Below are 18,935 nucleotides of genomic sequence, written 5' to 3'. Positions count from 1 at the left end.
ATCAATCAATGGCATAGCTAGAGACATAGCGAATTCCACAGACATAATATTAGCAGAAGACCCTGAATCCACGAAGGCACTGCCGGTAGCAGACCTACCACCAAAAGAGACCTGAAAGGGAAGCAAGATTTTATTACGTTTCATATTTACGGGAAATACCTGTGCGCCCAAGTGACCTCCCCGATGGTCACTTAGGCGCGGAAGTTCTTCCGGCTGCTTATTCTTACGCCTAGGACAGTTGTTCACTTGATGCTTGTCATCCCTACAGTAGAAGCAGAGACCATTCTTCCTGCGAAACTCTCTACGTTGTTGGGGGGACACGGAGGCCCCGAGTTGCATAGGTAACTCCGAGTCTTCCGTGGAAGAACGAAGCAACGGAACCTCGGGAGGCATCATGGGGGAGTCAGAGGAGAAAACACAAACACGTTCAAGTCGTCGTTCCCTGAGACGTCGGTCAAGTCGTACCGCTAAAGCCATAACCTGATCTAGGGAGTCAGAAGAGGGATAGCTAACTAGCAGGTCTTTCAGGGCGTTCGACAGACCCAATCTAAACTGGCACCTTAAGGCAGGGTCATTGCACCGAGAAGCTATGCACTACTTCCTAAAGTCAGAACAATACTCCTCAACAGGTCTCTTACCCTGACGTAAGGTCACCAGCTGACTCTCGGCAAAGGCAGTCTTGTCAGTCTCGTCATAAATGAGCCCGAGAGCAGAAAAGAAAAGATCAACGGAGGAAAGTTCAGGGGCATCTGGAGCCAAGGAGAAGGCCCATTCTTGGGGCCCGTCCTGGAGCCGGGACATAATTATACCCACCCGCTGGCTCTCAGAACCAGAGGAGTGGGGCTTTAAGCGATAATAGAGCCTACAACTCTCCCGAAAGAAGAAAAAAGTCTTCCGGTCCCCTGAGAACCGGTCAGGCAACTTGAGGTGGGGTTCAAGAGGTGAGGTGAGGGGCACTACCAGGGTAGCATCAGGCTGGTTGCCCCTCTGAGCCAGGGCCTGGACCTGTAGGGAGAGGCCCTGAATTTGCTGAGCCAGGGTCTCAAGGGGGTCCATAGTAGTGTCAGGAACCAGGGTAGACTAGGTATATGGGCTTGTGGTTATGTAATGTCGGGGTAGGGACAGACAAGTGAGCCCTAATCTACCCGCCACTCAGTCCCTGCCTACTTGCAACGACCCACCCTAGGCGACGGGGTACAACTGGGCGACGGTCCCTACACTCAATAGGTGCACGACAGACAAACAGACAAGGGTACAAAGAAGACAGGGAAATGGGGAAGTTGCCCACGGGGACACAGTGAGCAACAAGCGAAGTGAACGAGCCGAGTCAAACCATGAGATGAGCGAGGTACAAAAACTCAGAGCAGAAGAGTGGTCAGTAAAGCCAAGGTCAAACACAAGCAGAGGATCAGTAGTTCAAGAAGCTGCAGCAGGGCCAGGAAACCAGCAGAGAAGAATCACAAGCAAAGGAGGAACAGGAAAGGCAGGTATAAATAGACAGAGGGCGGGAGCTAGCTCCGTCTGGCCAGGCTGTGATAGGCTCTCCCACTCCTAAGCCTGCCATCCTGGGTGGTGGAAGATGGAGTCAGTCTCACAGACATAGAAGCAGGTGCAGACTGATTACCTATGGGCGTCGACACAGAAGTTTTGTCTGGCAGATCCTTTACAGTATATTAGAAAGAAGCCTATCGGGAAATTGTCAGAATAACGCCATTCCTAGAGAATGCTTTGTTTCGAATAAAAATCCACTGACCTAAAAAATGCACATAAAAACATACAGAAAACTCACCTGTCATACCAACTGAAGGTGATCCTGCTTAGAAAAGATGCTGTTAATTCAGGATTCTAAAAGAAATATAAAATTATTACAGACGTTATAAAAAAAAGAAGTAAACAAATGAATTCTAAGCCTAAAATTCTGCAAAAATATTCATCAGGTTAATCAATGTTTTTTGAAAAAATGTATATATATATATATATTGCGGCATTGTCCTATTCCATAAGCCAAGTAGATTGCAAGCAGAAAATTGAACTATAAGTGATGTCATCTTAAATGACATCACGTCCGGTATTCATGTGACCACAATAACTCTACCGCTTTACATGTAGTGGATGATACGGACATGCGACTGCTGAATGTGATGTCACTCGGGTGGATGATGTCATGCCCCCTTACACATAAGTGCAAATAAAGACCAAAAAATTGTCAGGTTATCCCAGCCATGTCAGTCGTCATCATAATCATCAAGAAAATGCTATTTTTACCTTTTTGGAGAGATCGTTGGTTTCTGAGATGGCAGAGATGATAAGAATAAGAACCTGAAGACTGTATAAGATGAAAAACAAACAAAAGCGGGGAAGGTCCGGAATATCTCTCTGTGAATAAAATGAAGAGCCATATGACTTTTATAGGAGATGGATGTGTCATGGTAATAGCCAAAAATCTATCATGGTAGCCTTCATCATCTGCATTGTGATCCAGTGAAGTCTCTTTTATACGACCGCCCAAATTACAGTGAAAAATTGTATTTCAGAGGGGTCATCCTCAATTTGTCACAGAAAAATGTGGTCTAGATCAGGAGTGGTCTGCTCGAAGCAGCGGTCCTCCGAGAGGTCTCACTATATATTATTATGAAGTATATTTGCATTATTTGGTATTTTATATGGTACCATTGAAAACCAAGACAATTGGGTTTGATTACTTACATTCAGTGCAAGGCGGACGAGAGACTGAAATGGGAAAATCCCGCAAACAACGGAGAGAGTCCAGAAGATGAAGAGAGCTCCAGTGTCTTTCCGGACACAGTACCTTCGGCTATGGTGGATTATTAACACCAAGATCTAAGTGGACAGGAAAACGTTTATATAAAAGCCACGTTTTAATGGTTAGTATAAGGCATAAATGAGTCTGGAGTAGAGATAAGCACTAAATGGGTTAGACGATTCTGTGAATTTTTGTTATTTTCTAACAAGAATTGCAAAGGATGCTAAAGTAGAAAATTTACTGATTGGCAAAATTATCTCTAAGGCCACATACACATATAGCGTACTTGTTGCAGTGTTTTGGTGTGGATTTCCTGGTGAGCTTGTGGTTTGTGTTTATATAAAGCAGCTTATCTGACCAGGCAGCGCTGCAGTGCAAAGCATGGGGGAAGGACAAAATTTTCAGACAGAGACAAAAGGGGCATTTTGGACTATAAAAAACAATAAATAGCCGTGAAGTGTCATCCCATAGGTATGGTCTTTATTTTTATGATCACAAGGGGTCTTAATAATATAGATTTTGACTTGAGAGTTGATAACTATACTAGTATTTCGTATTTAGTCTAGAACAGAACATCTGTGCTGCTCTTACCCATGTAACAGCATAAAGTGACGGATTAACATATAGGACCATAGGCATTTTTTCAGAGTTGGTGCTTGATTGTCCTTCCACATGTTCTGCTATTGCGATGCCTATTCCAGCAATTGATGTGCATAAAAGTAATAAAGTCAGGATCTGAAAAAGAGAAGTTTTGTTGCCTTATTTTCTAATTTCCCAATTATTCTGACTAAAAATGGGGCTGAGCTGCAATACCCGACTCATACACAATACACATGTTTTCAATGTTGGGCCGTGTAATAGTACCTTAAGTGATCTTTACCCCTTAGGGTACACAGGGCAACGGGCAACGATTGGAAACGAGCGTTCATATGAATGCTCATTTGTCCGATCATTGGCCCGTGTAAAAGGCCCCTTAGGCCTCAAGCACATTTCAGTGAAATGCTTCAGTGTGCTATCCGTTCTTTTTAACGGATAGCACACTGACCCATTCATTTCTATTGGGCCATGCACACATCAGGTTTTTTTCTACGGAACTGTGTGGCCATTCCGCCAACAGTAGAACAGGTCCTACTTCTGTCCGTTTTTTGCAGATTAGTCTTGGCCATTCCATTCATTTGGTCCGTTAAAACAAACAACTGCACACAGAAGCCACCCGTGTGCGGTCCTTGTTTTGCGGATTCGCGGCCGTATAATTGGCAGCGGATGTGTGCTTGAGGTCGACAGTGTCGTCTTTTGGCATCGCTGTAGAAAAGGCTTAGGAGCACTCCATTGAGTGCTCATCCTCTAAGCAGGAGCTGTAACCAACCGCTCCTGTACGTAGAGAAGCCTAGTTAATACAGCTGGGATCTGAGGAAACTCCGACCCCAGCTGTTTGATCGTCGCGGTGAGTGACCATGCCATGGTCAAACGGGACTCCCCTTTTCAATCACATCACCGGAAACCTAGTGACGGAATCGGAGACTGGGGGAACCCTTTGCAGTCAGCCATGGGGACCTAGAAAGGACCCTAGGGCTGCCTGTTCAGTATGCCCAATATTAGGGCACCTCACAGCAGCATGTTTCATAGTGACACAGTATAATGTAATAGCATACAGAAGGTATAAAGTTGTAAATGAAAGTTATACCTACATGGGATTTAAAAAAATAAAAAAGTCCAAAATAAATTCATTATTTTGCATAAAATATATTTTATTGCTCATACATTACATAAAAACAAAAACCTACACATATTAGGTATTTACCCGACCGTAATAACCTGTAGAATTAATTTCACTGGTTTATTAGTGTGAAACGTGAACAGGATAAAACAATAAACCAAAAACAATGCTGAAGATTGCTTTTTCCTATATTCACGCTGCAAAAAGAAATGATATAACTTACTCAAGAAAATGTTTCTACTCTAAAATCGTTTAAACAATGCCTCGTATAGCCACGTCAATGAAATAAATAAAAAAAATTATGGCTGCTGAAAGGCAGAGGCGAAAAAATGAAAAGAATTAGATGGTCATTAAGGGATTAAAGAGTTTATACAATGTCAGAAAAACATGGCTGCATTCTTCCAAAAACATGTCCCCATCTGTCCACAGGTTGTGTCTGGTAGCGCAGCTGACCCCTTTCACTTAAATAGAGCAGAGCTGCAATACCAGACACAACCAATGGACAGGTGTGGTGCTGTTTGTTGAACGAAGTAGTTGACTACGCTATTGAAACCTTACAGAACAGACACAAACGGAAACCATTAGCAATGGAAGAGTTACCATTGAAATCAATGGTAATGCAAACGGAATGTAATGATTTCCGTTCATGGGTTCCCCTGACGGAACCCACGAACGGAACCCCGACGCAGATCTGGAAAAAATGGCAATAAGCCAGGTTGACCTTTACTGTACAATGGCCATTGTTTTCATTTAAGATAACCCAGTGATGACACTTTGTGATTGTCCCAGGCACTCCGAGCACGCATGCTCATGAACATATCTTTAAAATTACAGACTCGATGATGCAACAATATTATTGGCAAAATTTGCAATTTTTTTCCGCCAATTTTAGACACCTCTTGATAAATTCCTCCCTATATTTATGTTTTTTTTTTCCTAGTGTGACAAATCAGGAAGAAGGCAAATATTTTTTACCGCACATAAAAATGTTAACATTTTGTTGCATATAGCTATAACAAAATCTCGATTTGGACTTGGTGGATTAGGGTTTGGTCCAATATCCAGGTCAATTTCCAGGTGGAACAGCTCCAGTCCCAGCAGTTGGTAGGAAAGTAATTAGTCATTGCTTGCCGTACCGCTCTTGATGCCCTGAACATGCAGAGAATACTGAATGGCACGGGCCAAGATTGTTTTTGTAGACCACAATATCATTGCTCAACTGCAGCTAACTTAAGAGTCACTAGTAGGATAGGCAGATATTTAATGATCTGACCAACAGACATACAAGTTGTTTATTCAAGATTTTAATGTCGGGGTAACTTACCTGCTTGGCTAGATAAAGTTTAGTAATAGGGGATCTCACTTTCTCTGAACTACACAAGTTTAAGAGCTGCCAAGGGACACACAGCCAAAAGAAGAGCAGAGGTATCCAAACCAGAACCGTCTGTTCAAAACATATAGGCAAATCTGGGTCTGGTCTTTCCAGTAGAGAAGAATTCTGTGAAGAGAGCACATAAGACTTATATTGTACATTAAGAATAAACTTTATGTACATATTTCTCAACATACTTGCCTTCTTTTGAGTCACCCAGAATTTTTTAACATATGCTAAGCCCATTTATATGAAGCATTCCCCCAACTTAAAGGGAATGTATCATCAGAAAGTGACCGATTGCTTAAAACAAGTTTTTCTGTTAAACATTTTTAAGAATTGTTGGCAAATTTTTTCCACATTTTCTGGATTTATTTAAAAAAATATTCCTAAAATCTTGCAATTTTCACTCTGGCCAATGAGCCTCCCAATAGACTGACCCTTCCTGTGCTATAGAGATCACTTCTCAGCATTCATCTCATTATCATCACAGGCAGGATTACAATCATAGGTAACACCTATATATAAATAACACAGGATCCACCATTCACAATAGACTGACCCTTCCTGTTCTATAGAGATCACTTCTCAGCATTCATCTCATTATCATCACAGGCAGGATTTCACTGACAGGTAACACCTATATATAGAGAACACAGGATCCACCATTCATAATAGACTGACCCTTCCTGTTCTGTAGAGATCACTTTTCACTATATGGTTTTAATTAGCAAAAAAATATATAGTAGGTGATACATTCCCTGTAATGTGTTTCAAGAAGGGCATATGACCCCTTTTTCACACCCCCAAAATGAATATAGACCCAGAACAGAACCCAAAATAAATACAGACCTCAGAAACAGACCCTTAAATACAGAGCCCCAACCACATCCTAAAAACAGACAAGGAAATTTCCTGTATATATGACATCGGAGGCCAAAATACTAGAATACAGATCCCTACTTTAGATTTCATCCTCTTATACAAGAGAAATATGGCCACATAACAGGAATTTTGCCCGTTGGCATAAAGCTCGCATATCGAATTTCAGCTGATTTACTCATCTTTACTCGTCATATTAAGAAATCACTAACAAATAACAAACTGGTTGTGCTGCACATAGGCAGGAGTGTTATAAAACCAACACACACAGTATATCTATCACACATGTATGTGTGTGTCTGTAAAAATGATGTTTTACTGTGCTGACGTCTATCTCCAATGATCTCCCAGCACAGGACTGTGGCATAAGGAGACCTGTATCGTTAGTGAAGAGCTAGTAATCACATTTCGTATTAGCCTACAAGGGTACGCCAACATTTAAGAAGAGATATAAAGGAAATTCTTACATTTGCCCTTATCCTCATTTATATAGAATATGCCTCTAACCTACGGCATTTCAATAGGAAATAGTGCATATGACCCACTTTATTATATCCCAAAATGAATATAGACCTCAGATCAGACCCCATAAACGAATAGAGACCTCAGACCAGAACCAAAAATAAATACAGACCGCAGAACAGACCCCAAAATAAATACAGACCCTAAACCAAACCCAAAAAATTAATTCAGACACCAGACCTCTAAATAAATGTGGACCACAGAAGAAATACGGAGCCCAGACCAGACCCTGCAGTTACTTACCTATCCGTGTTCCTGCCAGGTATAGTCCTCTTCACTCCCAGGCGCCACCACCATCAACGTCCTAATGCCGGCCCCATCTTTAGGATACTGTGTGTGCGGTGGAGCCTGGAAGTATGAGGACTGAAGGAAATAATAATAATAATATGAAGGAGCCACACAGAGATGATGGGACCCAGTGGATGAAGCGGTCAGTGGGGTAGATTAGCTCCCCTCTCCCAATGCTCAATCCCTGTCAACATAGTGCAAGGTGAAAGGATATATCTAGATTTGACTTGTTGACCCTGCAAAGCCACTTTTTCATTCGTTTTGGGAAGACAAAATCACCACTTTATCAAACAGTTCCCTATATCTCAGCTTCCTGGACCCTGTGAGTCCGACAAGGGGGAATATCATGGATGTATGGTCGACTGCTATCTAATGGCTATAACCACAGGGGTATTTTTTGTTAACTTGCTTTGGACTGGAAAACTCTAAAGTACTACAACATACTTCATTGGTGTCCCACCATTTTTAAATGGGGACCACTTAGACGGAGTTGTCATTTTCTGAATTCCAAATTGGAAGTTTTAAGAAAATTTGATGGTATTCTTCAGGAAGAGGGGACCTAAAAAGTTGGTTTTAAGACTCTAGGTTGTTTTCGTCTAGGGTTTACTGGTACCAATATTTTATAATACATGGTAACTATAAAATAATATTAATCAGGATAGAAAAAATTCCTACAAATTCGCTCTTGGCACCCAACTTTTTGAATTTTTTTATTTTCAAGTCTAAATTATTTTTTTTATTCTCGGCCACTAAAAAAACATCATAATGCCTCCTGGAGCGTTCTAACTGATAAGTCTATAGTTTTTGTCCACCCAAAATCTGCTGAATAAAATCTGTTTTTAAAGTAATATCAAACTAAACAACATGTTCTATTAACCGGCAGAGACCCATCAAAAATCTTTTTAGGAGCCTTGCACTACTCAACCTACTAAGCAGTGCTGTCGGTATTTAGGGTAAAATGGTGAAATTCTTCATACAATACAGATATTTTCTCACATATTTGATATTTGTATAGGAAAACTGCACATCTATACCCAACAAACATAACAAGTACAAATAAGAAGCACACTTACCCAGAAGGCAGAGCCACAGTACTCATCCAAAGCTTTGGACATGTTTTGCGGTGGGAAGAGCAGCCCCTGTTGTCCTTAGAGGAGTCTACCTAGCAAAATACGGAGCCTCCGGATTATTAAATGTCTATATATTCCTCATGGTTTACGCGAGTGCACTGTTATCACCCAGTGATTCAGCAGGTTAAAAGTCCCCCCACCCACTGCACTCTCTATACTACCGAAGGGACATCTCAGTCAGTTCAGACCTATTGGACTATAGTTGGGTTAAATGTTAACCATTTTCATAACTGCAGAGCTTGTCCTGAATAGTCTCATAAGGCGGCTCCTGAAGTTATGCACTTTTTATATTCTGTGCACTTGAGTCGAGTGTCATTTTCTGGAATCAATTTAATTTCTCGGTAATCCCACAAGGGCCCCCTCCCACTCATTCCGACGAAGTGTAAAATCCAAGATAAGGGTACTTCAAAACAACGTGAAACTGGGGTATACTGGGCCCCCTGAGAGGAGTTGTCCTTTGACCTCATGGGCCCTATTGTGGCTGGGATTTTTTAATACATCTGGACCCTTCAATGGATCTGCTGGTCCTCTGGTGGGTCAGTCCAAACCGGCGCCACTTCACATCCCTCTCATTATAGATCACAGGGCTATTCTTCTAAATGCTGAACAAGCTAAAATAACTTTTCTTTTATATATATATATATATATATATATATATATATATATATATATATATATATATATATATATATACATACACACACACACACAGACACACACACTACCGTTCAAAAGTTTGGGGGGTCACCCAGACAATTTTGTGTTTTCCATGAAAACTCACACTTATATTTATCAAATGAGTTGCAAAATGACTAGAAAATATAGTCAAGACATTGACAAGGTTAGAAATAATGATTTTTATTTCAAATAATAATTTTCTCCTTCAGACTTTGCTTTGGTCTTGGAATGCTCCATTTGCAGCAATTACAGCATTGCAGACCTTTGGCATTCTAGCTGTTAATTTGCTGAGGTAATCGGGAGAAATTTCACCCCATGCTTCCAGAAGCCCCTCCCACAAGTTGGATTGGCTTGATGGGCACTTCTTGCGTACCATACGGTCAAGCTGCTCCCACAACAGCTCTATGGGGTTGAGATCTGGTGACTGCACTGGCCACTCCATTACAGATAGAATACCAGCTGCCGGCTTCTTCCCTAAATAGTTCTTGCATCATTTGGAGGTGTGCTTTGGGTCATTGTCCTGTTGTAGGATGAAATTGGCTCCAATCAAGCGCTGTCCACAGGGTATGGCATGGCGTTGCAAAATGGAGTGATAGCCTTCCTTATTCAAAATCCCTTTTACCTTGTACAAATCTCCCACTTTACCAGCACCAAGGCAACCCCAGACCATCACATTACCTCCACCATGCTTGGCAGATGGCGTCAGGCACTCTTCCAGCATCTTTTCAGTTGTTCTGCGTCTCACAAATGTTCTTCTGTGTGATCCAAACACCTCAAACTTCGATTCGTCTGTCCATAACACTTTTTTCCAATCTTCCTCTGTCCAATGTCTGTGTGCTTTTGCCCATATTAATCTTTTCCTTTTATTAGCCGGTCTCAGATATGGCTTTTTCTTTGCCACTCTGCCCTGAAGGCCAGCATCCCGGAGTCTCCTCTTCACTGTAGACGTTGACACTGGCGTTTTGCGGGTACTATTTAATGAAGCTGCCAGTTGAGGACCTGTGAGGCATCTATTTCTCAAACTAGAGACTCTAATGTACTTGTCTTGTTGCCCAGTTGTGCAGCGGGGCCTCCCACTTCTCTTTCTACTCTGGTTAGAGCCTGTTTGTGCTGTCCTCTGAAGGGAGTAGTACCCACCGTTGTAGGAAATCTTCAGTTTCTTGGCAATTTCTCGCATGGAATAGCCTTCATTTCTAAGAACAGGAATAGACTGTCGAGTTTCACATGAAAGCTCTCTTTTTCTAGCCATTTTGAGAGTTTAATCGAACCCACAAATGTAATGCTCCAGATTCTCAACTAGCTCAAAGGAAGGTCAGTTTTATAGCTCCTCTAAACAGCAAAACTGTTTACAGCGGTGCTAACATAATTGCACAAGGGTTTACAAGTGTTTTCTAATCATCCATTAGCCTTCTAACACAGTTAGCAAACACAATGTACCATTAGAACACTGGAGTGATGGTTGCTGGAAATGGGCCTCTATACACCTATGTAGATATTGCATTAAAAACCAGACGTTTGCAGCTAGAATAGTCATTTACCACATTAACAATGTATAGAGTGTATTTCTGATTAATTTAATGTTATCTTCATTGAAAAAAACTGTGCTTTTCTTGCAAAAATAAGGAAATTTCTAAGTGACCCTAACCTTTTGAACGGTAGTGTATATATATATATATATATATATATATATATATATATATATATACACACATACAAAACTAAAAAATAAATTCATTAATAAATCAATAGCAACTGCTTTTTTGGAAATATTGTACTTTTATTGGAAAATAGTAAGAAAAAAAAATACATTTAAAAAAAATACAAATTAAATGATGTAAAAAAACTATTAAATAGAGAGTATATTTTATTTTGTAATTATTTTTAGTATTTCTCACGTATTTTTGTTTTTTTAATGACGGGTAAACTGAAAGGTTAGAAAAGACTTTTGGGGATTTGAATCTTTTTTTTAAAATTTAATTGGGAAACAGTCAGGGTTGAACTGGGTCCAGCTTGGAGATGTAACCAGTCTGTCGCTGCCTCCATTGTGTTCACAGGGCTCACTTGAGCCCAGAGTGTGTAGAAATTATGTAGGCAGAAATGAATTGATAACTCACCATTTCTGTTGTTACAGTTCTCTTTGGGAAGTTAATCCTTTAATCGCTATTGGTTCGATGCTGGCTAAACTTAGGCGTTGAGGCCATGCCTTTGGTCAGAGTCTGGATTTGGTCAACATTTAAAGAGGCTCTGTCACCAGATTTTGCAGCCCCTATCTGCTATTGCAGCAGATAGGCGCTGCAATGTAGATTACAGTAACGTTTTTATTTTTAAAAAACGAGCATTTTTGGCCAAGTTATGACCATTTTTGTAGTTATGCAAATGAGGCTTGCAAAAGTCCAAGTGGGTGTGTTTAAAAGTAAAAGTCCAAGTGGGCGTGTATTATGTGTGTACATCGGGGCGTTTTTAATACTTTTACTAGCTGGGCGCTCTGACGAGAAGTATCATCCACTTCTCTTCAGAACGCCCAGCTTCTGGCAGTGCAGATCTGTGACGTCACTCACAGGTCCTGCATCGTGTCGGACACATCGGCACCAGAGGCTTTAGTTGATTCTGCAGCAGCCTCGGCGTTAGCAGGTAAGTCAATGTAGCTACTTACCTGCAAACGCTGATGCTGCTGCAGAATCAACTGTAGCCTCTGGTGCCGGTGTCCTCGCTCGTCTGACACGATGCAGGACCTGTGAGTGACGTCACAGCAGTGATCAGGCAGAAGCTAGGCGTTCTGAAGAGAAGTGGATGATACTTCTCGTCAGAGCGCCCAGCTAGTAAAAGTATTAAAAACGCCCCGATGTACGCACATAATACACGCCCACTTGGACTTTTACTTTTAAACACGCCCACTTGGACTTTTGCAAGCCTCATTTGCATAACAACAAAAATGGTCATAACTTGGCCAAAAATGCTAGTTTTTTAAAAATAAAAACGTTACTGTAATCTACATTGCAGCGCCTATCTGCTGCAATAGCAGATAGGGGTTGCAAAATCTGGTGACAGAGCCTCTTTAAGCTTTGCCTGGTTAATTAGGCTGGAGAACTTTTCTTGGGCTTATATATACTTCAGGCCTGGATTACTCAGGTGCTCGTTATACTGTTTCTGGCATGTGATAAACTGTTTCCAGATTCTAGTTGATGACTTTGTTCCGGTCTATGCATTTGTTTGGACTTGTTGATCCTCTGTGAGATCTAGTTTTTGTATAGTGGTTTAATGTGTATCCTGGAATCAGTAATTCCACTGGTTTGTTTGCCTTTCCTGTGCATTTGGTCCGCTACCAAGTTGTTGTCTTACCCTGATTTGGGATAGAATTCAGACAGGGTCAGCGAGTGTTGTTAATTCTTGTCCATGGTCTATTCAACTTTTTACTGATTGCATGCTATTCATGTGCCATCCACTCCATTTATGCATCATCTCCATCTTCTACTACTTTCCGTTCCGATCATCCACTGGTGAGTTACTTGTGCCTTTTGTTTTTTGTCAGTGTTAGTGCGTGCTACACCCATGTTATGGTGGTTGTCTGGTGTTGCAGTCTTGAGCCCCACCAGCGGCGTAACACAGGCAAGGGTATCCAGGCAGATCTCTTCTTAAAGGGAATGTGTTGCCAGAAAAACATGTTTTTTTTTTAAAAATTAAACATTTAGTGTGTGGGTGGTTAAACATTGTTCACATTTTTTTTATTTTTTTGCACGAGTCCAGGAAATATTATAAATTATTTCTAATTTATAATACTACCCATTTTTGGTCACTAGATGGAGCTGTTCCCAAAATTGCAGCATTGCAACATTGGGTTAAAAGCCCTCGCTCTAGTGAGCTCTCAGCATCCCCCCCTCCTTTATCCTGGCTAGAGCCGGGATAAACGAGGGGTTTGAACGGTGTAACCTCCTACACTGTGTGTCGCCATTTTTTGAGGTAACCCACAGTGTAGTAGGTTTACATACAGTAGTAAACACACACAAACACGAACATACATTGAAATCTCTTACCTGCTCCTGCCGCCGCGGCTCCCTCCGGCCCGTCCGCTCCGTTTGCTGCCGCTGGTGCAAGTGCAGAAATCCGGAAGCCGCGACCGGAAGTAGTAATATTACTGTCCGGCCGCGACTTCCGGTCCACAGGAAAATGGCGCCGGACGGCGCCAATTTCGAATAGGACTGTGTGGGAGCGGCGCATGCGCAGTTCCCACACAGACGCCGTACACTGCAGTCAATGGGACGGGAGCCGTTCGCAGTCCCTATGGGACTGTGGCTGCCGTATTCCATGTCTGTATGTGTCGTTAATTGACACACACAGAAATGGAACAAAAAATGGCAGCCCCCATAGGGAAGAAAAAGTGTAAAAATAAGAAAAAGTAAAACACAAACACACAAATAAATATAAAAGTTTTTAATAAAGCACTAACATCTTTAACATATAAAAAAAATAATTTCTGATGACACTGTTCCTTTAAGCTGCTGCGTGACATCACTAGAGCGCACTAATCATCACAGAGACCCGGCGCGGTACGCTGGCAGCCACAAGCAGGAGAGCAGCGCTGAATCGTAGAGAGGCGAGTAATATCTGTCTGTCTAGATCTCTGCCATGCAGCCATTACTCTACCACACTATAAAAAACAAAAGATAATAATCCACTAAATATGGCCAATATTGAGCTTCACAGCAATAGAAAGAAAGTGCAGGAATTTGATCTCCCAGCCTGCTCTCCGGTATTATTCCAGATCACAACCAGTTGTTCAGCCAATACAACCAAGAACATAGGTCCTTCAAGATAGGTCACTCGATCAGCTGATTGTCTATGGCTATAAGTAAAAATGCAATTTTTTTTTACTGAAATTCACCATCTTGCCATTTCCAGATGAGATGAGCAACTTTAACCCTCCAGACAGACCCTTTACAGGGACAGTCTCACCACGACAACCCACTTTTCAAATTAAGATGGCCTGGCGGTCCATCTTCTAAAACGTGTGGCTAGCCACGCAAACAAATAGGCAACCATGCAAGACACAGCTGGGTCAAGTCCGCCAAAGTAGGTGCCATCCTTACTTAGCAGTTCTTGGTGGGATGGATTACTCTTTAGGACGTCCATATGTCTTACAAGATGTTTTTTTTTTAGAAAACTCATTATCAATAAGGGATTATATGATAAAAAAGTTTTTATTTTTGGGGAATTTTCATCTTTATAATATGTCATAGCATTTCATGTCCAGATCTTTTATTCTACCAGTTTTACATAGATTGCAACACTACATGCCCAAAACACATAGGATGAGTAAGCAATTAGATCTGCAATGTCATCCTTTGTCAGAAAAGTAGTCACTGGCCGCATATAGACTGTGTCACTATAAACAGGAGGCAGGACTTTGAGGTCCAATGTGCAGAGGGTCTAAACAGGCGAGTCATTCATCTGTTAATAATTATAGAGGCAAAGTAATCACGCTTATCTCCTCTTCATAAATTGCTAGTTTACATGTTGCAAACTTTCACCTGCATCCGACTATACATTTTTTTTAATGCATACAACATCATAACAACGAAAATACGTTGCTTTCACATTTTTACCCCTATCCCAATTCGTCCCACGCTGTGTGTGTTTTAAAAAGATTATTCGTTGCTTATTTCTACTCCAAAATGGGAAAGCCCTTTTTTCTCTTTCAGAAAGATTTGCTATTCAGGGGCTCCACTTCTACTCTTATTCTGCCATTGGAAGATTGTTAGTCTTGAATATGAAATCCAATTGTTTGTGATTGCTTTGTGTCGTCTACCCATACCCAGGCATTCACTACTTAATTATCTCCTCACTTTTTTGGGAAGTTTTTTTTTTTTTAGATATTAAGTACCATTCCCCTCTAAAATCCAAAATTCAACTCAATTGTCTCCCTGATAGTTTCCCCCATAAAAGCTTTTAATAACCAAACCCAATGGACCTCGATAAATCGACCAATGGCACAAAAACATCACTATATTGACACAGATTGCTTCCATAATCTTGTTCTCCTCCTAAACCCGCCATCATGTTGGACGCTCATGGTCATATTTTTTGCATTCGGTTTAAAAGCCCAGCTTTTATGGATTCATATTCTTTATCTAATATCCAATTGTATGGGCATCTCAATCCTAAGGACAACTCAAATTTGGGTTTACCAGTTAAAAGACTACAGCTACAACTTCTTATTAAAAATTGCAGGCTCCAGCTGTTACATGCAAATAAGTGAAACGTAACGAAATCTCATTTGTGTTTTGCACTACAAAACTGTGAGCTTTTTAGGGCTTCTATTTTTTTTCCATATTATTAGAACAAGAATAAAAGAGAGAGACCGCAGCAATAGAACGTGGACTTTCTCAAGGCCAGGTGGAGAATTCTGATCAGAAAGAACCAATCAGAAAATGACCTCGAGTGACAAAGTTGTAAAAGTAAATTTTGTGTTAATATTTTATTTTGGGCTTTCTTCCTTCAGGCACTTGGACCCGAGTGTGATTTTTAACTCTGCACCCACTATAGCTCCGCCCCTGACTCCTCCCACTTGACGCAAAAGCTGCAGCGAACAGGAATCTTAATCTATAAATGACAAGTTATGTTGAATTTTTTCTGCTCTGCTCCTCCTGCTCTGTAACATGATGTATACAGACTAGATAACATATTCAATGTGACAGGTTCCCTTTAAGATAAATCAGTACCATTAAGGCCAGTGTAATGATGGGTGTAGTAGCGGTTAACATATCCAAAACGGTCTGGCATGTATTGATATCAGCAGCTCCGTGTCATGGGGGCACATACTTTCCTTTTAAATTAATTTGTCACCCCCCCCCCCCTCACAGATTTCTCATGTCTTCCTTGTCGCTGTAGAGGGCAATACAGGTTTTCTAAACATTTTCCCGTGTATATGAAGCTTCCGAGCTATAGTGAACTCTAGGTTTACCATTTACTGACCTGTCCATCTTTGCTAATAATTAATCCATCAGTTGTAATAGAACATAAACTACAAAGAGTTTGCGGTCAGTGTGAACTGAGGACAGTCCTAAAGCCCAGTGCTATACAGATATTAGTCATGCTTATGTAATCAAAAGGAAAAACGGGAGTTGCTATTGTAATTATTCTGTTTAAAGGAACACTCTGGGCAAAACTGATACACTGTGTTTTGTCGAGTGCAGGGCCTAAGGAGGCGGAGCTTGACACAAGAATTCAAAGAACACCAAAGACGGAAACTATTTGTCAGTCCCTTAACTAGGGATTACATAGTGTACCAGTATTACCCAGAGACGTCATTAAATAAAGTTTATTTATTGTTTTTTTAAAAGTTTATACAGTCATAAAAAAAATAAAATTTGTCAATAATCCACGTGTCCCCAAATGGCTCAATTTAAAAAGATGACTTGGCCCACAAAAGATTAGTTCACATACGGAAACATACAGAAACATTTTAGGGGTCTTCTTGGAATGTGGCGAAATAAAATCAAATTATTTTTTTTTCCATGAAATGTACTAATATTCTGCAAAATGAGTAAAACTTATAAAAAATACATATTTGGTGTCGCCATAATAGTACCGACCCATAGAATTAAGGGGACATTATTTGTCGCACGGTAAACGGTATAAAATTAAATATGCATAAAACAATGGTGGAATTCACATTTTCGTAACCCCTTAAAAAAGAGAGCAAAAGTTAATCAATAAGTGGTAGGTACCCCAAAATGGTGCCATTAAAAAATACAAATTGTCCCGTCAAAAAACAAGCCCTCGTATGACTACGTAGACTGAAAAATACAAAAGTTGTGGCTCTCTGAATGCGGCAATAAAAAAAAAAAAAAAAAGAACACTGCATCGTGAGGGCCAAAATACGTCACGTTCCTACAGGGTTGAATCCTAGACTTCCTATTAAATAATCCCTACAAGAGCGGAGTTCAAATGGCTGCCTAGTAACGGGCCCCACCACCAGAGGTCACTGCATATAGAATTAAAGGGGTTTTCCCATGATGGACATTTATGACATATCCACAGGATCAGGGTTGCCAACCATCCGTAAATTTACGAACAGTCCGCAAAAATGGGTGTTTTTTTCTGCCGTCCGTAGCGTCTGGCAGAAAAAAGCTCAGTCCGGGATTTTCGTCTGTCTCCCGGAACTTTGCACTGTACATGCGCCAAAACTCACATGCGCAGTGCAAAAGGAATAGTAGGCCGCAGCCGGACATTTTTTGAGATTCTGAAAATATGCAGGTCGGCTGCTGCCAAGTGAGGTCGGTGCTGGGAGTGGACCAATCCAGTCACCTGACATGAGGTCAGGTGACTCGGGTCAGGTGACTCGGGTCAGGTGACTGGTCAGATCCAGTCCTGTGCCGTCGCCGACCCCATTCAAGGTGATCCTCCACCGCTTTGCTGCATGACTACCTCCTCCTCCTGACGGTGAGTGATGTCAGGCAGAGCGGTAGTGTTAGGCTACCGCTCTCCGCTCTGTTTGCACTAAGTACAAGGGAAGGGGTGGTGCCGTGTGTGGCTACAAGGGGGAGCTTTGTGGTGCTATCTACAAGGTGGGCGGTGTGTGGCTACAAGGGGGCGCTTTGTGTGGCTATCTACAAGGGGGAGCAGTGTGGCTATCTACAAGGGGGGCACTGTGTGTGGCTACAAGGGGGGCACTGTGTGTCGCTATCTATAAGGGGGAGCAGTGTGGCTATCTACATGAGGGGCGCTGTGTGGCGATCTACATGAGGGGCGCTGTGTGGCTATCTACATTGGGGGAGCTGTGTGAATATCTACATTGGGGGAGCTGTGTGGCTATCTACAAGGGGGGAGCTGTGCGGCTATCTACAAGGGGGGAGCTGTGTGGCTATCTATATTGGGGGAGCTGTGTGGTGCTATCTACAAGGGGGGGAGCTGTGTGGCTATCTACAAGGGGGGGAGCTGTGTGGCACTATATACAAGGGGTCTGTGTGTTACACTATATACAGGGGGCTGTGTGTGGCGCTATATACAGGGGGCTGTGTGTGGCGCTATATACAGGGGGCTGTGTGTGGCGCTATATACAGGGGGCTGTGTGTGGCACTATATACAAGGGGGCTGTGTGTGGTTCTATATACAGGGGGGCTGTGTGTGGTGCTATATACAGGGGGGCTGTGTGTGGCGCTATATACAGGGGGGGCTGTGTGTGGCGCTATATACAGGGGTGGCTGTGTGTGGCACTATATACAGGGGGGGCTGTGTGTGGCACTATATACAAGGGGGGGGACTGTGTGTGGCGCTATTTACAAGAGGGACTGTGTGGTGTTATCTGCAGGGGGCACGGTTACTGAGGGGGAACTTTTATTGTGTCGAGCACTGAGGGATCATTATTACCATTTGGGGCACTGTGGATTAGGAGTTTGTTTATAGGGAGTGAGCTGATCTACACGGTTTCCGTAATTCCCATAGAACTGAATAGTAGTTACAGAAACAGCGTAGCTCGCACGCTACGGTGCTTCCGTAACTGCCACTCACCACTATGGGAGTGATGGAAGCAGCGTAGCTCAGCGAGTTGCGCTGTTTCCATAACTCCCAACCAAGTAATCAGTA

At 41.9% G+C, this 18,935-nt stretch overlaps 1 protein-coding gene across 1 annotated transcript in view; it reads right to left on the bottom strand.

The window, feature by feature from the left end:
* Nucleotides 1–8,847, bottom strand: part of ABCC2 (ATP binding cassette subfamily C member 2) — a 44,419-nt gene extending 35,572 nt beyond the window's left edge. Inside the window, exons 1-6 of the mRNA XM_075843097.1 lie at nt 8,619–8,847; nt 5,806–5,979; nt 3,356–3,499; nt 2,707–2,841; nt 2,266–2,376; nt 1,790–1,845 (exon numbers count right to left, since the gene is read on the bottom strand). Of these exons, the coding sequence (XP_075699212.1) occupies nt 1,790–1,845; nt 2,266–2,376; nt 2,707–2,841; nt 3,356–3,499; nt 5,806–5,979; nt 8,619–8,660 (662 nt within the window). The 5' untranslated portion in view covers nt 8,661–8,847. The remainder of the gene's footprint in view (nt 1–1,789; nt 1,846–2,265; nt 2,377–2,706; nt 2,842–3,355; nt 3,500–5,805; nt 5,980–8,618) is intronic.
* Between the last annotated feature and the right edge of the window lie 10,088 nt (nt 8,848–18,935).

Source organism: Rhinoderma darwinii, chromosome 11 (genome assembly GCF_050947455.1).
Source record: "Rhinoderma darwinii isolate aRhiDar2 chromosome 11, aRhiDar2.hap1, whole genome shotgun sequence".
Taxonomy (NCBI): domain Eukaryota; kingdom Metazoa; phylum Chordata; class Amphibia; order Anura; family Rhinodermatidae; genus Rhinoderma; species Rhinoderma darwinii.
This window is presented reverse-complemented; position numbering and strand designations above follow the sequence as displayed.